This window comes from Ceratotherium simum, chromosome 15, assembly GCF_057802395.1.
Source record: "Ceratotherium simum simum isolate JZ-2026a chromosome 15, ASM5780239v1, whole genome shotgun sequence".
Classification (NCBI taxonomy): domain Eukaryota; kingdom Metazoa; phylum Chordata; class Mammalia; order Perissodactyla; family Rhinocerotidae; genus Ceratotherium; species Ceratotherium simum.
The window spans coordinates 37,497,972-37,522,348 of record NC_141914.1 but is presented as its reverse complement, the minus strand read 5'-3'; the positions used below and the strand labels follow the sequence as shown (position 1 = coordinate 37,522,348).

Genomic DNA, 24,377 nt, shown 5'->3' with positions numbered 1-24,377 from the left:
CCTCCACTGAGGCCCCTTGTTTACAGCACGTGCCCAGGCAGCCTGACAAAGGACAGCTGCAACCCCCCACCAGGGACACATGCTGGACTGGGAAGCAGGTGGCGCCAATGGCTCAGGGATGTTGGAGGGAAGAAAAGGCAAGAGGTTCCAGTGAGAGTAAATTAGCCAGGCACTCACCATGGCTCTTTGTCAACAGCACCTCCTTTTCTGGCTTAATCGGATCTGCACAGAGCAATGGAAAGAGTGGCTCTGGGGCCAGCCCTGGTGGCCTAGTGGTTAAGTTCAGGGCACTCCGCTTCAGCAGCCCAGGTTCGATTCCCAGGTGTGGACCTACATATACCACTTGTCCGTGGCCATGCTGTAGTGGCGGCTCACATACAAAAAGAAGATTGGCAGCGGGTGTTAGCTCAGGGTGAATCCTCCCAAGGGTGGGAGGTTCTAAGTTTAGGTTTGGAACTAACACAGTTAAGTGTGTTGATGTCAAAATCAGAGTGGAGGTGACTCCCAAGTCCCTAAGGATGAGTCCGCTTCATTCTGTTCAACAGACATTTATTGGGCCCCTTCTTTGTGCCTGGTTGTGCTAGGTGCTGGGGCAGCAAGGACAAATGAGCAGCAGCTGCTCTTGTGGCACTCACGGTCTCGGAGGGGATACAGATGTGGAAACACATCACAATATGGCGTAATAAAAGCAGAGGTGGAAGCACATACGAAGTCGGTGGCAAAGCGGGTGGTAGAAGGGAGCCCTGGAAAAGCAAGCAAGGGGGACTTGGAACCAGAGCTTGGAGTCATCCAGTAATGCTGGAAGGTCCTGGAGGGTTTTAGCCCAGGTGCTAAACAGGGGAGTGGGGGAGAGCAAAATCTCCTAGGCTTCATGATAGGTGGGGGCTTGCTGAAGAATGGTGTTGGGACCATCTGGAAGGTGCGACGAGGAGTGAGAAAAAGAGCCAACCTCTCATTTTCCCAGGAAGCCTGGGAAATGGGCCTCCAGAGACAATAATAACAAAGGTGTCTAGCAGAGAAGTCTAAGGCAGAGAAGGGCGGGTGCCTCCATGGAAATGGGCTATGGCTGGGGGTGGAGGGGAGGTCTTTACTCACAACCAAACATGGTTCCATAGGGCTCACAAGATAGTGTTTATTTAATAAGTATTTACGAAGCGCAGACCATATTGTAGGCACCACACTGGCCACGCGGCCCCTGCCTTTTACAGCAGGGCAAGACAGACATTAATCAAATAATCACACAAATAAATATTTAAAAAATACAATTTGAAAAGTGCTACAAAGGAGAGGTACAGTGCGCTATATGGAGAAATGAGGTCCGAGAAGACTCTCCTGAAGAAGTGACAATCGGGCTGAGTAGGAGATCATTGGTGAAGACAGGAGGGAAGAGGGCCGACTGCAATTTAATTGCATCTTGGAGTTGGGATTCAGACAGATACACTGACCAAGAGAAGGGAAGAGAGACTAAGATAACAAGAGACAGAGTCCAAACTTCCAGGGCCCTTGGGAGAAAGACTCTGAGAAGCGAGTGGCCACACCTGTAACTGCCTTCATTTCTCCTGGTCACTGTTATATGAAACCCATTGAAATTCACCTCCACTCCAGTGAACAAACTCCTTTCCTTCCTTTACTTATCCACTTATCCATTCATTCATCCATTTGTTCATCCATCCACCCATTCCACAGCGAGCCAGGTACCGTGCTAGGAGACACCAGGAGAAGAAGCTGAGAGAGATCCACTGCCGGGGAGTTTATAAATTGATAAAAATGCTATTCCTGGCATATTCTTACTGTTGTTTTGACTCCCTGCTTACCAGGCAAGGCAAAGAGGACAAAGAAGTGACTGTGTTAATCAAAATACAGGACCAATAAAACTCTAAAAAGAAATCAGGGTTTATCAGCACACTGATCTCTCTACCCACAATTGCTGAGCAAATGCGGGCAGGAGGAAGGATGAGAACATGTCCAAGTGGGCCAGGGCATCGCTGAGCACTATCGCTTTCAGAGTTTAGGCATTCACTGCAGGCATCCCTCACGTAAGTGAAACAGACTCTGTATTTGCTACCTATATAAATCTGTAAGATGTGCCACACAGGAATATATTTGCAGATTTCTATAATTTATGAAATACAGAGTCCATTTCTTTAAAATAAGGGTTGTTCTCACAGAAAGCAGTAGAAGAGCAGTCACTTGGATGAGGAGGAGGTTAGGGGACCTGTGACAGGAATCCCAGGAACCTTCCTGCAATGGCCACAGCTGTGGGATGGGTGGTGTCCACCCATTTGGCTCTGTCCCCACACTGGGCATCTGACCACAGGGATCATCCTCTCTTGGTTCTGACATCTCTGGCCTTGGCCCTTTTGACTTGGCTGCTGTTGTCATTCTAGATTCATGGATCACACCTACTCCTGGAGAAGCCTAAGAATTCTTCAGACTGGGGGCTTCCAATGCTCCAAGAGCAAACCAGTTAATGCTTGAATTCACGTGTTAGCCAAGCAAGTTATTTAACATCACTCCAAAAGGTTAACATGAACTACCTCTAACAGAGGAGATTACGGATAGCATATTTTCATTTTGTATCTATGCATTGTCTAAATTTCCTTCAATAATCATGGTTACATTAGTAACAAAGAAAAAGAAATGTTTCTTAAGAATTGCTTAAAATGTGAGTTGCCTATAAAGTGATCCTTCTTCACCTTAAGTGAAAAACAAGCTCTGCTGGTTCTCTCCTGCCTCTCGCTCCATCCCTTGTCACTGTGAGCGAGGCTGTGCCACTGCTTCATCTGCCCTACTTCCCTCATCCACTTACTATCTAGTCCCAGCAGCCACTCCTTTGCTGTCAGTCTGTCCCCACCTCCTCCTGCACCAACCCCACTTTACAGAAGGTGGGCAGCCAGGGGTGTGGCTTTCCTGCCTTCTGAGAGCAAACAGCCCAAGAGAGAAGCTAGTGTTGATAAGGAGAAGCTCTCTGATTGCATATTAGATAAGCTATATCAAAATAAATAAAAGCATATTCACATTTATCAAAGCACTCACGGATGTGGCACTCATGGGATTTCAAAGAACCCTTCACAGACTTGCCTCCCAAACCCACACAATAGCCCTGTGAGGTAGGTCAGTTTCCATTCCATTTTGCACGTGGGGACCTGGAGGAACATGGCACAGTGACTGTGGAGTCGAGTCCAAAGCGAGGTCTCCAGCCAGTCCTTTCCTTGAAGATGCCGGCTGGCCGCCATGATGGGCAGAACTGCCTGAGTGACAGACAGCAGAATCGACAGGTCGGAACAAACGAGGCCCCAGGACACAGCCAGACAAGGCGCTGAGCTGTCGGAGCCTGGCTATTTCTGACTTGCCCTACTTAGGGGCTCCCTTCCCGGGACTGTTTTATAATCCAAGATCGTTTGACATTTTGCAATGTGACATCCGGGACACTGCTGGAAAAATCCCTGGTTATTCCGTACTTTTTGTGCCTTGCGGAAAAAGTGAGGTGAAGCTTTAAAAAAGCCTGTAGTTGTAGCTTTCTTGATGTTACTGGTGCCTACGAGTCCCGGCAACAGTTACATCTGCAACTTTGGGCAAAGAATAGGTTTGAAGACTGTTTCAACATTTTCCATCAGTACAAGATCATACCGACACAACTGGGGCCTGTAAAAATAAGACAAAATGTCCTTGTCAATAAAATAATTTAAAAAACCCATTTGAGTAAAGCAAATTGTGTTATATCCTTAGGATATAAAATTATTTAGTAATTATTTCTAATGTTATAGGAAAATGCTTATGGTAAATAAGCAACATTAACAACAAGAATAAAACAGGATGTAAAACTTTATTTACCACATAACTTCACTAGGTTAAAAACAATAATAGAAAGAAACAACCAAAAATATTAACAGTGGCTGTCTCTGAATAATGACATTATGGGTGATATTTTTCTGCTTCCTCACACTTTCTGTACTTTCCAGATTTTATAACATGAACATGTATTCCTGAGACAATGAGGAAAAACGGTATGAAAAAGTCCCATAGTTTTAAGATGTAATGACTATCCTCTTAGAAGAAACTTGTATCATTAAATGTTTTAGGGGGGGCCGGCCCCATGGCATAGTGGCTAAGTTTGGCGGGCTCCACTTCGGCAGCCCAAGTTGACAGGTTCGGATCTCAGGCACAGACCTACACCACTCATCAAGTCATGATGTGGTGGCGCCCCACATACAAAATAGAGGAAGATTGGCACAGATGTTAGCTTAGGGCCAAGCTTCCTCAACGAAAAAGAGGAAGATTGCTAACAGATATTAGCTCATGGCCAATCTTCCGCACCAAAAAAAAAAAAAAAAAAAAATTAGGGTACCCTAAACCTTCAGGAAACAGGTAGTCATAAACATCAAGTCCCAACTGCTCACATCCTTTCCTGTCTCTCTCCATTCATAGATTCGATGCTAGGACTATATGTTGGAGTGGCATTAGTCATGAAACATACATACCATCACAGCTTTGTTCTTTCTCCCCATCTTTGTCTCTGCCTCTCTCTCTCTCTCTCTCCCCCTACGTACACACACACACATTGTTGTCTACTTTTTCTAAACCAATTGAGAATAGGTTGTTTACCCCTTAATACTTTAGGGTGTATTTCCTAAGAACAAGGAAACTGTCAGTGCAGTTATCAAATTTAACATTGATATACTATGTTTACACTGTATCAATTAAATAAACCATTCAAATTTTTATGTACCTTTTTTTATACTAAGCTCTGTTTTATCAGCTTGCCAAATTATATGAGGCTTTCTTTTCTACAGCAAATTATCAACTATTATGGTTAGAAACTAGACTTTTGGTGTTGAACGTCATGGAGTCTATACAGAAATCAAAATATAATGATGTACACCTGAAACTTATACAATGTTATAAATTGATGTTACCCCAATAAAAAAAATATATCAACTTGCAAGCAGTGTGGGTGCGTGCTTAGGGAGGAATTATATAAGTCTAACATTTAACAACATTATTTCTTCAGATTGTCAGGCCATTTATCTTTAAGTGCATACCAGTAAAATTTGCTTGGATGACTAGGCTACTTGTTTTTACCAAATCTATTTTTGGAAAACCCCTCACTTCCTTCACTGTGATTGATGAAGTCTTGTTAAACCATTAGACCAAGCATATTGGACAGGAATGAATAACATCTTTGGAAAACGAGGGTTTGTCAAACTCTGCCTACAGCTCACCTCTCCGGATGGGCAAGTGACCTTAACTTCATTCGGAGAATCCCGAGCTTGTACTTCGGGCCTATTATAGATCCTGTAGAGAACACCAAGGAAATGGCTGCCACTTTATCCAGATCTTGATCAAATCTTGCAAGCAGACTCACTTGGTGGTATTTCTGAAATGTTGCGGGTTCACTGGAAGGAAGAAATTATATTTTTAAGTGGATATAGATTTCTAATGAAAGAAAACAGTTTTGAAGCCTACAAATCACTCATAAGCAGGTAGCCACTTGACCCCATAGCATGGGCTAGCCAACTTTCGTGGGCAAAGTCTGCTGGATTCCAAAGGACTGCTAAGTGAAGCTGCTGACCCCAGGACTGATGAAATGCTGTGACCTTAGAGAGGTACATGCTGCCTACCACATGCCAGACAGCATCCTTGTCTCTTGACTCGTCTCCAATCCACTAAAAAATTCTACAAGGTATTATCATCTTAATTTTACAGACAAAGAAACAGGTGCTCACCCAGGTCACAGGGCTTATCTCTAGCAGTGCAGGGATTCAAACCCAGTTCTCACTGAGTTCAAAGTTATGGTCTTTCCATTAAATTGCTTTGCTAGATGCATACGTATACTTTTAGCCAAACTAGATACTAATTTAGAAGTTGTGCTTAAACATATATTTTTTCAGTCCTGCCTCTCTAAAGAAACCTTAAAGTAGCTAAATACCAGGTTCCAATACTTTGTTCCAAATGTGTGGAGATGTTTCCTACAGGTGGAATCCCAAATTGAGCCTAAGGTATGTCCACTGGGGAGGTTCAGCTCGGTCAATGTCCCTCTGGGGATCAGGGAGAGTAGACCACGGAGAAATGAGGAGCCCCCTGGGTTCAGAAACAGGAGGCTTGCTCTAGAAATGAGTCCTCAGTTTGGAGGAGAGGACAGGGGAAAGAGGTGTCTGTCATCCCAGCCTCACTGGAATCATGCGTAAGTCCTGTGGAGAGCAGAAATGCCACAAGTAAAACTAACCTGAAAGGTGCCAGGATTTTGGTTTCTAAATCCCATCTCCACTAAAAGGAACCAGGGCTCCCTAGAGAAGTGGTTGATTCCAGGGCGAGGGCAGGGAAAGTGCAGAGTGATCCTGGAACAACCCATGTGCCCAAAAGTAAGGAAGGGCTCAAAGAAAGATAGAGGTGTTCAAAAGAATATAGACTCGAACAAATACACAGATAAGGAGAACAGATTGGTGGTTACCAGAGGGGAAGGGAGTGGGGGGAGGGGTAAAGGGGCACATAAGTGTGGTGATGGATAAAAACTAGACTATTGGTGAACATGATGCACTCTCTATAGAAGCTGAAATATAATAATGTACACCTGAAATTTACACAATATTATAAGCCAATATGACCTCAATAAAATAATTTAAAAACAAAGAATATAGACTCACTTCACACCCGTTACAGTGGCTACTATACAAAATAATAATAATAATAATAATAATAATAACAAGTGTTGACGAGGATATGGATATATTGGAACCCTTGTGCACTGTTGGTAAGAATGTACTGTAAAAACGTACAACCATGATGGCAAGCAGTATGGAGGCTCCTCGAAAAATTAAAAATAGAATTACCATATGATCCAGCAATTCTACCTCTGGGCATATACTCAAAAGAATTGAAAGCAGAGTCTCAAAGAGATATTCACACACCCATGTTCACAGCAGCATTCTTCACAAGATCCAAGAGGTGGAAGCAACCCAAATGTCCACCAATGGATGAACAGATAAACAAAATGTGATATATATACACCATGAAATATTATTCAGCCTTAAAATGGAAGGAAATCTTGTCACATGCTACAACATGGATGAACTTTGAGGACATTATGCTAAATGAAATAAGCCAATCACAAAAAGACAAATCTTGTTTGATTCTATTTATATGGGGTATCCAAAGTAGTCAAATTCATAGAAATAGAAGGTAGAATGGTGGTTGCCAGGGGGTCGGGGGAGGAGGAAATGGGTGTTGCTATCTAATGGGTATAGACTTTCAGTTTTGCAAGACGAAAAAGTTCTGGAGATCTATTTCACAATAATGTCAATATACTTAACATTACCGAACTGTATATTTAAAAATGATTAAAATGGTAAATTTTATGTTATGTGTTTTTTATCACAGTAAAAAATGCATTAGGGGCCGGCCTGGTGGCATAGTGGTTAAGTTCACATGCTCCACTTTGTCAGCCTGGGGTTCGCAGGTTCGAATTCTGGGCACGGACATATGCACCACTTATCAAGCCATGCTGTGGCAGGCGTCCCACGTATGAAGTAGAGGAAAATGGGCACAGATGTTAGCTCAGGGCCAGTCTGCTTCAGCAAAAAGAGGAGGGCTGGCAAGGGATGTTAGCTCAGGGCTAATCTTCCTCACCAAAAAAAATAAAAATAAAAAAGACATTAAAAAGGGGCACAGAGCCAGTTTGAAGAGTTTCCACTGGCCAAATTTGGGACAATTTGAGTATCAAAATAAATAATGCTAGTAACTGATTATAAGTCCCCATTAATGAAATAAAAATCCAGGAGTCTATATTGATATAAACAAATAAATGAATAAATAAATGAGGCAAAGAGAAAGTTTTTCCTAAATCTTGAATTAGGAAAAAAACGCCATTTGGCAACCATCGTAGTAATAATTAATTCAACCACAAAACCTCAAAACTAGTGGGTAAAAGTTGAGGAGTAATGGATCATTTATGTGGTCTCAAAGTACCTAACCACAAAATACTTAATTAATTACAAAGGGAAAAATAGTAGCTTTACAGTGGAGAAACTTGGCAGAAACCACATTAATCAACTGGCTTACCATAATGAAACCAATCAAAATTGTGAGCCTCCTAACAGGATGCACTGAGACAACATAACATACTTCCGTGGTGTTCTTGCCAAAGATGCATAATCTAAACCTAATCATGAGGAAACGTCAGACAAACCCAAATTGAAGACATTCTAAAAATAATCGGCCTGTAATCTTCCAAAGTATCAAAGTCAAGAAAGTCAAGGAAAGATGAAGAACTGGTCCAAAGTGCAGACTAAAGAGACAGGACAACCAAATGCAACCAGTGATCCTGAGTTGGATCCCTTTGCTACAAAGGACACTATTAGGACAATTAGTAAAACTAGAATGGGGTCTCAGGATCAGATGGGAGCAATGTATCAATGTCATTTTTCTGATTTTGATGGTTTATGGCGGTTATGTAGGAGAATGTCCTTGTTTGTAGAAAATACACACAAGTACTTAGGGTTGAGGAGGCAGCATGTCAGCAACTACTATTGAATGGTTCAGAAAAAAAAATGTTCTTAGTACTACTGCAACTTTTCTGTAAATCTTAATTTTTCACAATAAAGAGCAAAAAAAAAGCTAATATGAAAGGAGTAGTTTAACCAAAATCTCCTCAAAAAGGGTTATAAGCAGCACCACTCTGGTTCTCTCTTGATCAGTAGCAAGAGCAAGAGGGATCCCTTCCCACTTCTCCAAGAGCAGCTATGGAACCACGAGAGTGCAGGGACTCCAGGAGACAGCGATGCCACCTGCGGATTGCAGAACCCAGTAGGGGTGGAGAGAAGGCCGGAGATGGAAAAGAAGATCTCCTGGAGCTCATCAGCCTGTCTATGAGGACAGGTGAGCTCCCCTCTTCCACCTGGAGGGATGTCTGGAAATACATGGGGAGGCACTGACCAAAGGATTGGATTCCGACAGCAATAAATGGACTGAGAGACAGTGAACTGTGGGTTAAGACCAATAATAGGAGCCAGATGTCTGTTTCTGGCAGCATGATGCGCTAAACACCCTGAAAACGACTCATAATGATGGATACAATTAAAACAAAAACAACAAAAAATAAAACTAAAACCCTTTTAAATTGCATTGAACTAAGAAGAAAGTAAAGCATACTGAGAAACCCCCAAAATATGTGAAAGCAGAAGTCCAAATAGATAAGAGGAATACTGAAATCCCCTTTTGTCGACCTTTTTCGAAACTTGGTAACCTTGAGCTTCAGTTTTCATGACCTCGCAGTGCAGTAGGACAGGAAACAAAGTCTATGGGCCACTCAAGGAGGGGAGTTGAATTAGAGACCTCTGGGGGGAAGGGTGAACTAAAAACGAATTTGAAGTAAACAAACCTCCTACTGCCTCAGGGGACAGAAAATTCCCCGCCTCAAATCTTGGCACTGGCGCTGAGAGGCTGGAATGCAGGCTGCCCTTCACATGGGCCAGCAGCTCAAATTCGAACAACTCGTGGTCCGAAAAACCTCAAGATTAGAAATTAAAGGGTCCCAGATGGATAGTATCCCCAGGAATTTGACACAGGCAAACGCAAATCTTTTCTGGAAAAATCCTACTTCTAGCCAGATCATCAAAGAATTCCTGTACATAAAGAACAAAATAAGAGCATTTGAAAGAAAAAAAAGGGTTCGAGTTTCAGGCTTGGTTGCCTCTAGCTCTGGGCGGGAGGATGCGCTCGCGCAGGATACTGGCTGGCGGAGCAGCGCCCCCGCCTGGTCCCCACAGCGACTGCGCCGCAGCTGCAGGGAGGGGGCTCCTCCGCCCGAGCCCGGCCACCGCGGCGAGGGTGTGCGGGCGAGGAGGCCGGCAGGACTCAGCGTGCGGGGTCTTTGGACTGCCAGGGCGACTTTCTCAGCGGAGTCGCTTGCCCGGGGCAGACCGCGGGCACCTGCTGCTCTGCAAGCTGGGAGCTAGGCAGCAGCCACTCCCAGTCCCAGCACCCTGATGTGACTCAAATTGCCAATGGCAAGAAGAAACAGAGAAAAATACGAAAGATCGAAATGATAAAATTACCAAAGACTTCTCAGAGTTGTCAAAGAGCATACAAATATGTGCTTAAATGTTAAAACTGTGATGCATGAACTATCATACTCGAGCAGCCCGGCAAGCCCCGGCCTGTGACTATCAATGTCAGCCAAGTGGTTCACTGTGGAATTTCAGACTGCCTAAGGGGTACCGGGAAAATGTCAAGGCACAGACCCCAAAAATAATGGACCATGAAAGGAAAGAGAGTGAATGGAAGTCCACCACTGAGTACTGTTGTACGCCTCTTATAGGGAAGGGGAAAATGTGGCCAGAACAGCCTGACTTCCCATAATGTCCTCGAGAAGAGCCAGAATATCACCCTAAGGCTTCAGCCCAAGAATCATTTACTGTTTCAAATAGAGAAAAGTGCAATGGTGAGGAAAAGTCCACACATTTTCCGTGCCTGAGGTGGACCTCCCAAACTGAAACTTTGTGTTCACCTGTCTGAATAACAGCCAATAAAAACTACAGGAGCAAATCTCTCAGGAAAGTAATTTTTAAAAAATGCATGACAATGGAATGAAATTAAAAATCAATAATACACAAAAGTAAAATTGGGAAATTCACAAACATGTGGAAATTAACACCTCCTAAACAATGACTGTGTGGAAGAAGAAATCAAAAGGGAAATTAAAAAATACTTTGAGATCAATGAAAATAAAAACTTATGAGTTACAGATAACACAGTACTGAGAGGGAAATCTATAGCTGTAAACGCTTATATTAAAAAAGAAGAAAGATCTCAAATCAATAACCTAAACATCTACCTTAAGAACAAGAAAGAGAAAAGCAAACTAACCTAATGCAAGCAAAAGAAAGGAAATAATAAAGATTAGAGTAGAAATAAATGAAATAGAGAATAAAAAAATAGAATCAACAAACCCAAAAGTTGGTTCTTTGAAAATATCAACAAAATCAACCAGAGTTTAGCTAGACTGACTAAGAAAAAAAGAGAGAAGACTCAAATTACTAAAATCAAGAATGAAAGAAGGAACATCACTACTAATCTTACAGACATAAAAAGGATGATAAAATACTATGAACAATTGTATATCAACAAATTAGATAACCCAGATGAAATGGACAGATTCTTAGAAAGACACAAACTATTGAAAATGGTCAAAAAGAAAAAAAAAATCTGAACAGACCTATAATAAAAAAATGGATTAAATTAGTGATTTTAAACAGCTTCCTGCAAAAAAAAGCCCGTGCCCAGGTGGCTTCATGGGTGAATTCTACCAAACACTTAAAGAAGAATTAACAATAAGCCTTCAAAAACTCTTCCAAAAAATAGAAGAGAAAACACTTCCCAACTCATTCTATGACATGAATACTATCGTGATATCAAAACCAAAGACATCACACAAAAAAATACTAAAGATCAGTATCTCTTATGAATATAGATTCAAAAACTTCAACAAGGGGCCAGCCTGGTGGTGTAGTGGTTGAGTTCGTGAACTCTGCTTCGGGAGCCTGGGTTTTGCAGGATCAGATCCTGGGCGCAGACTTACACACCACTGGTCAAGCCATGCTCTGGCGGCATCCCACATACAAAAAATGGAGGAAGACTGGCACAGATGTTAGCTCAGGGCTAATCTTCCTCGGCAAAAAGAGGAAGATTGGCAATGGTTGTTAGCTCAGGGCTGATCTTTCTCACGAAAAATAAATAAATAAATAAAAATTAAAAAAAAAAAAAACTTCAACAAATACTTGCAAACCAAATCCAGCAAAATATAAAAATGATTATACACCTTGACAAAGTGGGAGTTATCCCAGAATGTGAAGTGACTTTAACATGCACAAACCAACTACTATAATACACCATATCAATAGAATTAAGGACAAAAACCAAATGATCATCTCAATACATGCAGAAAAAGCATTTGGCAAAATTCAATACCCTTTCAATATAAAAACGCTCAACAAACTAGAAATTGAAGGGAACTTAACCTGATAAGGAGCATCTACATTAAAAAAAAGTTAATGTATACTTAATATTGAAAGACTGAATGCTTTCCCCCTAAGATCAGGAACAAGACAAAGAGTGTCTACTCTTGCCACTTCTATTCAGCTTAGAAGGAGGTTCTAGCCAGGCCAATTAGGAAAGAAAAAGAAAGAAAAAACATCCATATTGGAAAGGAAGAATTAAAACTATCTCTATTTGCAGATGACCTGATCCTGTATATAGAAAATCCTATGGAATCTTCTAATGAGTTTAGCAAGATTGCAGGACATAAGATCAATATACAAATATCAGTTGTTTTTCTATACACTATCAATGAATAATCCAAAAATGAAATTAAGAAAACAATTCCATTTATAATAACAACAAAAAGAGTAAAATACTTTGGAATAAATTTAACATAAGAAGTGCAAGACTTGTGCACTGAAAACTATAAAATATCGTTGAAAGAAGTTAAGTAAGACCTAAATAAATGAAAGACATACCATGTTCACAGATTGGAAGACTTACTATTATTAATACCGCAATACTTTCCAAATTGATCCACAGATTCAGCACCATCCCTATCAAAATCTCAGTTGCCTTTTTTTTTCCTACAGAAATTGACAAACTGATCCTAAAAATCCCTGTGGAAATTCAAGAGACCCAGAATAGCCAAACATCTTTGAAAAAGCCCAAAGATGGGGGTTCACACTTCCTGATTCCAAATTTGTCATAAAGCTACAGTAATGCTACAGTAAGCTGCAAGACAATGTGGTGCTTGCATAAAGATAGATATATAGATCAATGGGATAGAATTGAGGGTCCAGAAATAAACCTTTACATTTATGGTCAATTGATTAGACAAGGGTGTCAAGATAATTCATGGAGAGAGAATAGTCTTTTCAATAAATGATGCTGTGACAACTGGATATCCACCTTCAAAGGAATGAAATAGGACCTCCTACCTCACACCACATGCAAAAATTAACTCAAAATGGATCAAAGACCTAAAAGTGAGACATGTAACTATAAAGTAATTATATCCAGAATATATAAAGAACTCTTGCAACTCAACAATAGAAAGATAAGCCTAATTTAAAAATGGGTAAGGCACACAAAAACCAGCACCCAGATGTTTATAGCAGCTCTATTCAAAATTGTCCTACAGAACAATTAAAACTATCTCTATTTGCAGATGACCTGATCCTGTATATAGAAAATCCTACGGAATCTTCTAATGCTTCTGCTTTGAAGCAACCAAGATGTCCTTCAGTAGATGAATGGATAAACTGTGGTATGTTTAAAAAATGGAATATTATTCAGTGCTAAAAGGAAATGAGCTATCAAGCCATGAAAAGACATGGAGGAAGCTTAAATGTTTACTACTAAGTGAAAGAAGCCAATCTAAAAAGGTTCCATAAAGTATGATTCCAACTATATGAAATTCTAGAAAAGGAGAAACTATGGAGACAGTAAAAAGACAGTGATTGCCAGGGGTTGGAGGGAGGAAGGGATGAATAGGCAGAGCACAGAGGATTTTTAGGGCAGTGAAACTATTCCATGATCCTATAATGGTAGATACATGTCATCATGCATTTGTCAAAACCCATAGAAAGTACAACACCAACAGTGAACCTTAATGCATAAACTATGGACATTGGGTGACAATGATTTGTCATTGTAGGTTCTTCAATTGTAACAAATGTACCACTCTGGTACCAGATTTTGATAGTAGGGGAGGCTGTGCATATGTAGGGGCAGGGAGTATATGTGAAATCTCTGTACTTACTGCTCAATTTTGCTGTGAACCTTAAAATGCTCTAAAAAATAATTTATTTAAGGGGCCGGCCCTGTGGCCTAGTGGTTAAGTGCGCACGCTCCACTACTGGCGGCCCAGGTTCAGATCCCGGGCACGCACCAACGCACCACTTGTCGGGCCATGCTGAGGCGGTGTCCCACATACAGGAACTAGAAGGATGTGCAACTATAACATACAACTATCTACTGGGGCTTTGGGGAGAAAAAGGGAAAAAAAGGAGGAGGATTGGCAATAGATGTTAGCTCAGGGCCGGTCTTCCTCAGCAAAAAGAGGAGGATTGGCCTTGATGTTAGCTCAGGGCTGATCTTCCTCACACACACAAAAAATAGTTTTTTTGATCTTCCTCAAAAAAAAAAAAAGTTTATTTAAAGGGGAAAAAAATGTATAAGGGATCTGAATAGATATTTCTCAAAATAGATATACACATTGCGAATACGCACGTGAAAGATACTTGACATCATTAATCACTGCAGAATTGCAAATCAAAACCATAATGAGATATTACATAATGCCCACTAGAATGGCTGTAATAAAAAAGACAGACATGGATGAATGGATAAACTAAATGTGATATATATATACAATGGAGTATTATTCAGCCTTAAAAAGGAAGGAAATCCTTCTTGAGGACATTATGCTAGGTGAAATAAGCCAGTCACAAAAAGACAAATACTGTATGATTCCACTTATATGAGCTATCTAAAGTAGTCAAATTCATAGAAACAGTAGAATGGTGGTTGCTGGGGGCTACGGGGAGGAGGAAATAGGAGTTGTTGTTTAATGAGTATAGAGTTTCAGTTTTGCAAGATGAAAAAGTTCTGGAGAGCTGTTTCACAACAATGTGAATATACTTAACACTACTGAACTGTACGCTTAAAAATGATTAAGGTGGTAAATCTTATGTGCTTTTTGTCATAGTTAAAAAGAAAAATTTTTTTGAGAAAGAGAGACAATAATAGCTTTGGCAAAGATGTGGAGAAATTGGAACACGCACACAGTGCTGGTGGGAATGTCAAATGGTATATCCCCTCTGGAAGGCCTTTTGGCAGGCAGTTCATCAAAAGGTTAGGCAGAGTTATGACCCAGTAATTCCGGTCTTACATATATACCCAAGAGATATGAAAACATATAGCCACACAAAAACTTGTACATATATGTTCATAGCAGCATTATTCATAAGAGCCAAAAAGTGGAAACAACCCAAATGTCCATCAACTGATGAATAGACAAATAAAATGTGCTATGTGTGAGCAGAGTGGTGCAGTGCAAGTGTGCTGGGCTCATAACGCAGAGGTCAGTGGATTGAAATAAAATGTGATCTATACATACAATGGAATATAATTCGCCATAGAAAGGAATGAGGTACGGATACATACTACAACATGGATGATTCTTTTTTTTTCTTTTTTGTGAGGAAGATCAGCTCTGAGCTAACATCCATGCCAATCCTCCTCTTTTTCCTGAGGAAGACCGGCCCTGAGCTAACATCTATTGCCAATCCTCCTCCTTTTTTTCCCTTTTTCTCCCCAAAGCCCCAGTAGATAGTTGTATGTCATAGCTGCACATCCTTCTAGTTCCTGTATGTGGGACACCGCCTCAGCATGGCCCGACAAGCGGTGCATCGGTGCACGCCCAGGATCCGAACCTGGACTGCCAGTAGTTGAGCACACGCACTTAACCGCCAAGCCACGGGGCTGGCTCCAGATGATTCTTGAAAACATTATGCTAAGCAAAAAAAGCCAGACACAAAAGGCCACATATTGTATGAATCCATTTATATGACATGCCCAGGATAGGTAAATCCATAGAGACAGAAAGCAGGTTATCGGTTGACAGGGGCTGGGGAAGAGAGAGTAATGGGGAATGAAATAATGGGGATGAAAATGTTCTGGAATTAGAAGGTAGTGATGGTTGCACATTTTGTAAACCACTAAAAACCACTGAATTATAAACTTTAAAAGGATAATTTTATGGTATGTGAATTATATCTCATTTTTTTTTAAGAAGGTTAAAAAAAAAAAGAAATACATCTAAAACATGGACACAGGGAGAGTCACCAGGCAGATAATATCCTTGAATATGACTCCACTTGTACCTATAGTCTGGTAAGACTGGATAAACTCAGGGTACATACTGTACTATTATTTCATTTTTCTTAAATTGTAAAAATACTAAATATTAAAATGTTAAAGTTTAGCTTGCAAAAAGAGAAAAGTAGCCATAATCTCACCACGTACTAGAACAATTGTTTCCTTTTTCCCCATATGTTCTCTGATTGATGACGACTTTTTCCCAAACATGACTAAAATAAGAATGACTAAACATGACTAAAAAGCTACTACATTCCTTGGGCTAAAGCCTCCCAGTAGGTAGCAATACGTTTTTCAAAAAGAAGATTAGCATGGAGAATCTTGTCAAACAAGGCTCTACCTGTCTGGATTAAGGAAACTACTCCGAGCTCTGGCGCTCTTACCTTCTGAGAAGCTACCAAATTATATGAAAATTCTGTTTGAAAATTTCATCGTGTCCTTTGCATTTCCAAGAATAAAGCCATTTTTTTAATAACTGGAAAAAAAAAAGATAATGTCTCTGTCTTTTTTTTTTTTTGCTGAGGAAGACCGGCTCTGAGCTAACATCTATTGCCAATCCTCCTCCTTTTTTCCCCCAAAGCCCCAGTGGATAGTTGTATGTCATACTTGCACATCCTTCTAGTTGCTGCTGGGACGCAGCCTCAGCATGGCCAGAGAGGCGGTGTGTCGGTGTGCGCCCGGGATCCGAACCCCGGGCCGCCAGCAGCGGAGCATGGCGCACTTAACCGCTAAGCCACGGGGCCTGCCCCCAGGTCTCTGTCTTAATCAAGAAACAAACCTTTAAATTGAGGAATTCCTAGTTCGGAGAAATTCACTATGTAACATTAAAACCTCTAAGACACAGCTAAAGCAAATATGTAACCAATTATTGGCATGAATACCCAAACTTTGCTAGGTGAGCACTCCTCATTGTATAACTGCACAATCTCCCCTGCTATTTCTTAGAGTCTCCAGATGAGGTCTCTGCCCAGCTTCCTCACTGAAGGTCGCAGCCTATAAAACTACCTGCAGCTGGTTCCTCAAGATGTGCTCGCTCCCTAGCCATGTCCTCCTTGAAAATGCTGCCCCACTGTGGGTTTGGGGACGTTGGTGCTGAAGGGAGTGTGATATTGGCCAAACTACTTGACCTCCTAAGCCTCAGTTTCCTCATATGTAAAATAGTAGTGGTAATACCACCCAGTCGGGTTTTAGTGAGAATTGTATTAGCCAATGTGTGTGATGTGCTTAGTTCGATAAACTAAGGCTGTTATTATTATGATCCAAGGATGCATTAAAAAAAGTCACCTCCAAACCACCCACCCACCCCTTCTCTATTTATCTACATGGTGAGTTCATAAGGCGACTGCCAGTTTCAGATAACATTCTGCTTGGTCTTCTATGGGTGAGACCAAGAGACCATCCAAGTGCCTCGTAGATAATAGGACCCAGGAAACATTTCCTGAGTAAAGAATAAAAGGAGCCTCAAATTCCTTTGCTTAAAGAAAAGAGTTTTGAGGATTTTTTTTCCTGCTTATTAAAGTAACAGATGAAAATTTTTAAAAATTATTTTAAAACAATATATATACTACATCATAGAAAATTGAAAAGTAAAGAAAAAAGCACTCATATTCCTACCTCCCAAGGGGCCATCTAGCATATTTTGGCATGTTTCTTTTTCATTTTTCTTACATTGTTGAGCTAATATTATACTTTATATAATTTGATATCCTGTATTTTTTTACTTAGCACATTATAAGCATTTCATTTAATGTTTCATAAATAATTTCAATGGATGAATAATATTTTACTATATGGGAATATTTAATTAACTATTTCCCCATCAATATATTTTTAGGGTGTTTCCAATTTCCTATTGCAAACTACATTTTCTGAGTTTCAGAAACATACATGTATGTTTATATACATGTATATTGTGAGCTCATAAAAGAATAGAAACATGTGTGGGTGGGTGGGTGCCTTTGGGCACAGGATTGCTGGGATGGGGCAAAGATTTGCACTTGTATGTTACATACTTCTGTACTGTTTAAATCCTTTACTGCAAGCAAGGATGACTTTTGTAATTAAATGTTTAAGCAAAGGGAGGGAGGAAGGGAAGGGAGGGAGGGAGGAAGGGAAGGGAGAGAGGGAGGGAGGGAGGGAGAAAGGAGAGGAAATCCTTGCACCAATTCGATTTGTAAAGAGCCTGGCAGATCAAAAGCCACTAAGTAATATGTCTCCTTATTGTCTTCTCTCTTTTGTAGAACAAAGAAAAGTACAGACCCATAAATAAGAAAGTAGGTGCATTCGGGATTTAATTTATCTGAGCAAAAAGAAGTAGTAAACTGCAGACTATCCCAGCCCAACTTACTGATCGATTTTGGATTCTGTAGTGTTTCCAGCTTTGTCTTTCAGTTTGATTGTAATGGACCCTCTTCTTATGTTCTTGTTCCAAGTTATAATATCCACAAAGTAATGATATACTGCAAAACAGGGAGAGAACACGGTAAGAGAGACATTCTCAACTGCTCCCCTGAATGGTCAGTTGCTAAAAATCCTACCTCCCTAATAACTGAGTCTCTTTTCCTCTTCTTCTCTAGTTGCGCTGCAAAGATCCAGGGCAGAATTTTCTAATATTCCTTTCTATTCTCTTTGTTAAAGGTGGCCTGAGTGATGGCAGAATTCAATGGCACCAAGTCGCCATGTTCGGGCATCATAGTTGGATCAGCGTTCCTACCTTACTGACTGAGGTTACATGGCCTACTGCTGAGTATGACTGTGTCACTTCAATCCCAGCCCATGTTACAATAAACCAACCAGGTGGCCATGTAGAGACCCTCCACGGCTGACAAGTTCTTCCAAAATCTGGGCCACGTCCACCAGCCTACCCAGCCTCCCTCAGCTCTTCCCTAGTCATGCCACACCACCTGTACCACTGCACTGCCAAACTCTCTTTTGCTCCTGGGCCCTCCTCCTACTTGGACACTCTTACTTTGCCCCCTTTGCCAAGTCATCCTTCAGGTTTCAGCTTAATGTCCCTTCCTCCAGGAGGCCTTCATTGACCGTCAGACTAAGTCAGGTCTCCCTCTTGGAGTTCTTATCATGCTCTGGTATTCTCCCATCATTAGTCAGCACACTTTATTGTATACAAAATGCAATAAAAAATGATATTCAAAAAAGTGGTAAGTGTATGGGTACATCTATACAAATATTGCCTGAGTAATGTCTTGTGGAGTTAAAAAAAAATTAAACTAGGGGCCGGCCCAGTGGTGTAGTGGTTAAGTTCGTGCGCTCCACTTCGGCGTCCTGGGGTTCGTAGGTTCAGATCTTGGGCACACACCTATACACCACTGGTCAAGCCATACTGTGGCGGTGTCCACATACAAAATAGAGGAAGATGGCCACAGATGTTAGCTCAGGGACAATCTTCCTCAAGCAAAAAGAGGAAGATTGGCAACAGATGTTAGCTCAGGGTCAATCTTCCTCACCAAAAAAAAAAAAAATTAAACTAAAATACACTACAAAAATAACTGGGAAGGAATGATTATTCCTTTTTGTAATTCCAGCAGTAAAACCTTATAGGCACCCAATAAATTCCCACTGAATAAATGAGAGCACATGATGTCTTCAGAGAACTATTTTTCCTCCCTACTCTTTGGTCAAGGATGCTTTGGGAAGATGGGGATCCCACCATGATAGTCAGATTTGCCATCTCTTGGTCAGACTTGCGGAGAAGGGGAAAGAGGCTCAGGGAGATGATGGTCCCACAAAGGAACAAGGTCAGCCCTGGAGTGGCCATTTCATGGCCCATTATTGCTCAGGGATTTGCCCCATTTGGACTGGGCAGACACCAAACCCGGGCTGGCACACATAGCTCCAACAGAGGAGGGAAACCCAGTGATCTGCCGCCTCTTTTATAAGTGTTTCTCCCAAGAAAAGTGAAAAGGGGAGCAAGATTGCAAGACATACATCTGGCCGGGAAAATTCATACTTGCTTCCCAGGGCATCTTATCATCTGCTGCCCCAATTAGCTTCCATCTGCTGTACTGAACCTCTCATTGTCTTCAGAAGGTCATCATGGTTGTTTTGGAGCTGGAACTGACTTATATGTGTGACTGACACCTGATTTTTCCTAGCCCCAATCTCATGTCTCTTGGAAATCAAGCAATTTTCTGGAAGATCTTAGTGATTAGAAGGGCCATCCAGTGACACTAACAACTATGATTTGTTGAGATTTTTAATCCTTATAACCCAGAAGACAGGCATTATCATCCCCATTTTACCTAGCAGACATTGAGACTCAGAGAAGTTAAATGTCTTAACCAAAGTCACACAGCTATTAAGTGGTGGAGTCAGGATTTGACCTAGGTCATTCCCACTCCAAAATCCATGCTTCCCCATGGCCTTCATTTGCCAAGAAGTAGCCAGAAAGCTGAGACTCAGCCATTCCACAAATAGAAGGGATGGGCAAAAGCAAACAACCACATTCACCACTCACTGCAGAACGGTTTCTCCTCAGCAGTGTCAAAGAATGCTTTCGTCATAGGAGGATCTTGCTCCCTTAAATAGTCTTTCCAATTATCAGCATAATAGCCTATAACACAAGTTGGAGAAGTGTCACATTAACATGTGTCATATAAATGTAAAAGCAATCGGGGAAGTAGTGAGAACAGCTAGTTTGATTCCACCACCACCAAGGTAATCGCTTTGGTACCCATCCCACGGTGAGGAGCTGCAGGGCCACCAGGACAGTGCCTCCCCAGCACCCACCATACCTTGCTCACTACCCGATGCCTAAGAACTGGGGCTTGCTTAAGGACCCTATGGTGGCTTTTCTCCCTTTCTACTGATGTTACATCACCCAGCCCTGGTTCTCAGTAGCAGGGCTGGGGGAATGAGGAGTGGCACACACTGGCTGGACTAAAAATAGGGCAGATATTTTTCAGTAATATATTCATTTTATAGGTTAAAATAGATTCAGGTTTATACCTAGAATAGCATCACTCTTGCAAAGTGATGTGCTTTCTTTTTTTTTTTTATAATTTTATTTATTTATTTATTTATTTTTTCCCCCAAAGCCCCAGTAGATAGTTGTATGTCATAGCTGCACATCCTTCTAGTTGCTGTATGTGGGACGCGGCCTCAGCATGGCCGGAGAAGCGGTGTGTTGGTGCGTGCCCGGGATCCAAACCCGGGCCGCCAGCAGCAGAGCGCATGCACTTAACCGCTAAGCCACGGGGCCAGCCCTGATGTGCTTTCTTAAAGAACTACTATTGGGCCCCTAAATTGCACAGAACCTGGGCTTGCCATGTGATTAGGTCAACAAGCAGGGGAATGTCCTCCTTCATGTCTGTGCCTGCAGGAATGAGGTCGAGTGCCATCAGTGGGGCCTCTCTCCTCCATCCCCACCCATAGAGAATGGCCTCCACATTCTGATTTAATTGATCTGGAGTGGGACCCAGGCATTGGAATTTTTTAAAAGCTCCCTAGATGATTCTAGTGCACAATCAAGGTTGAGAACCCCTTGTCTATGGCATGTCCTGATATTAACTCGAGTTTTTCCCTGGGGAACAATTAGAAAATTCTCATGACCATCCAGTATCAAAGTCCTCACCACCTGGAATATTTCTACTAATCTTTAGCAAATATCCAAGGAGCCTCCACAGTATCCATTACCCCATCCCACCCCCAAGATGTGCACACGAGAGCCAGCGTGTGGTGTGAGGGCATTTGCAGACACAACTTGCTGGAAGGGACCACCATGCAAGACTCATCTGACAGGAGAGTCTCCGGACTCACTATGACCCTCCCTCAGCAGAGAGGTTGTGTGCACGGAGTGGGTGTTCTGTCCCCATGGGAACAGGCTACATAGGTGACTGTGCCCTGGGTGGGCTTGGAAACTCTTCTGGAACCTTCTTTTCCATGCTAGAATAGAGTGTCCGGGGAGATTGCACTACCTTTTGTATGAAATTCTATACAGACTACTTTTCTCACACTTTATTATTAGGAGACCCCAGAATACGTCATAGAACAAATTGGCTAGAAAAAGCTGACTAAATAAATTTTTTAAAAACACACAATTTTCAGGCCCATTTTTAGAGAGTAAAATGGTGCTAGGATTCTACCAAAAATTAGCTCTTCATTAATCAGAGGAGGGAACCGCTTGTTGGACTTACCCAGAAGTGGACAGGACTCCTTTTGTGGCATGTCACACTTGACACACTTGCCATTCCTGTAATCCCGGTAGGAGTCACAGGGATATGCAGTGATAGCACAGTTCTCTCTCAGGGAAGAAAGGTACAGGTACACGGACCTCTGGTGGTCACACTTAAAATACTGCAGTCCTTGGTTATAAGGGAAATGATTAAAGAGTAGAGCAGTTGTAGCATTTAATAATAGTGCCTCACGTATTGTGCACACACACAACTTATCATCTGTCTCCTATATGCCAGGCGCTGTGCTGACAGCTTCAGTGTATTTGATTCCATTTCATCCTTATAAAGACCTATAGATCAGGATTCATGCTGGCAAGTGGCAGGAGAAAAGAAGATAGGCATGATTATCCCCATTTTACTTAGTAGGACATTGAGACTCAGAGAGGTTAAATGACTTGATCAAGGTCACACAGCTATTATGTGGTAGAATCCAGATTCGACCTATGTCCTTTGTCAGTGAAAAGGAGGAAAAAAATTCAATGGTAGTCAGAGATTCCCCAGAGGTTTTCAGCAGAAGGCAGGCATGTTCAAACTAGTCAAGACATCAGAGAAAGAAGGCATTGGGGAGTAACTGGTAAGGAGGGCAAGCAGAGGAGATAGCTTTCAAAAAGGATGGGGGATGCCTCCACCCAGGGTCAGAAGGGAACATGAATGTAGAGACCAACCTTGTGAACTAAGATGAGGATAAGTAAAAGGTGGGTCCTTGATCTAGGTACAAAAGTCAAATCTAGCTCACCTCTAAGGGGTGAGGGTTTATAGTGGGGAGATATTTGGAATAGAAGCATGAGAAGTGATTGTAGGGAGTCAGCAAGAGATAAACATGAAGATTCTCCGGCATTATTGAGGGTCATGGAAAAGTTAGAAAATTTACCTGGAGTCAATCAACAAGGTTCCATGACTTCTCCAGAATGTTCCCAAGCAAAGGTGGGGGTTGACATGGTAGAGACCTAAGGGCCTGGGAGTGCACAGGACATTCATGAGAGCAGCCAAATGGCAGGGGCTCCATTTCTGCTACAGGGTGAAGGGTCAAGTGAGAGGGGCTCAGCAATGGGAGGTGGCACTGGAAGCCATGAATGGGCAAGAAGAGGTGAGAGGCAAGTTCATTCTTAGTGGGTGCCATGTGGTGTGATGGCGAGAGAAGAGGCTGATGAGGAACGGAGATGAGCGTCAGAAGAGCTGGAGATGATGGAGCACTGCAGCACAGAATATCAGAGAGGTTGTCAAAATCTGGATGGGCCAGATGATGAAGTCATTCAGAAAAAGGAACTGGGTCCCAAAGATGGGTTATCAAAGGAGGTAAGGATCTGATTAGGAAACTGTGAACCCCACGAAAAGAGGAGTTATGATTGTGAGCTAGTGGTTTGGAAAGGGCTGGAGTCAGATCAACGTTTCCTCTTCCTCCAGAGTCTACTTACGCCCATAGAAGAGATCAGTGAAGGACACAGAGGCATAAACTGGGGCAAGAGAGGAGAAACAGGGGGCTGGTGTGGGGCCAAGGTAGACTGGAGTAAAGTCTGACAAGTCAATATTTACTTATTTTTCCTGGAACTTTCACTTGTAGAAACAATGAAGTCAATAACAATACAGAGGATGTCCTTTATAAGCAAAGCACATAATCTTTGGCTGCTCATGGATGCAATTATGCTACATCACACAGGCTAGGATTTGAACATGCACCATTTATGGTACAATATGGTTGGCCCTACTTATGCCATTTCATCTGCATCATTGTCAAACACTACATCATTCCCATGGGCCCATATACAGCTACTGTTTTATAACAAGATCATCTTTTTCTAGAATTATTTCCATGATTGTTTAGCTCTCTCTAGCAATGGTGAAATACAGATTAGATTCAAAGCACTTAGGGATGTGTTTTTTTTTAATTCTGCCCCCCCCACCCACACATTTATGTTACCCTCCAACTACCCATTTTTGTTTTGTGAGTTTTTTCTCCCTATAAAAGTAATATATGCTCTTTTATAAAATACAAAATAATAGGAAATAATAACGCAAAAATCACCTAGAAGTCCAATATCCAGAGATCACCACTAATAATTACTTGGAGCATTTATGTTTAGTCTTTTTTTCTATACTTACACATTTACAAATACACATTTTTAAAAAATTGAGATATACTGTATAGTTTTGTGTCTTTTTCACATAACATCATATTGTAAGCACCTTCATTAATCTGAAAATATGATTTTTAACAATTATATTCCTTTGTGTGGGTGTACCATAGTCACTTAATTTTCCTAGGTTAGA

At 41.6% G+C, this 24,377-nt stretch overlaps 1 protein-coding gene across 3 annotated transcripts in view; it reads right to left on the bottom strand.

Annotated features, from left to right (window-relative positions):
* Positions 1 to 1,118: 1,118 nt before the first annotated feature.
* The window catches only part of LIPH (lipase H), a 48,843-nt gene continuing 25,584 nt past the window's right edge, over positions 1,119 to 24,377 (bottom strand). For 2 of the 3 annotated variants that reach the window (XM_087439902.1, XM_004424620.3), the window contains 5 exons: positions 22,071 to 22,238; positions 20,393 to 20,488; positions 18,266 to 18,377; positions 5,223 to 5,396; positions 1,119 to 3,645 (listed from right to left, as the gene is read on the bottom strand). In XM_087439902.1, coding sequence (XP_087296028.1) covers positions 3,558 to 3,645; positions 5,223 to 5,396; positions 18,266 to 18,377; positions 20,393 to 20,488; positions 22,071 to 22,238 — 638 coding nt within the window. In that variant the 3' untranslated portion in view covers positions 1,119 to 3,557. Of the gene's footprint in view, positions 3,646 to 5,222; positions 5,397 to 18,265; positions 18,378 to 20,385; positions 20,489 to 22,070; positions 22,239 to 24,377 lie in introns of those variants that run through there. The other variant, XM_087439903.1, reaches the window with a different exon arrangement.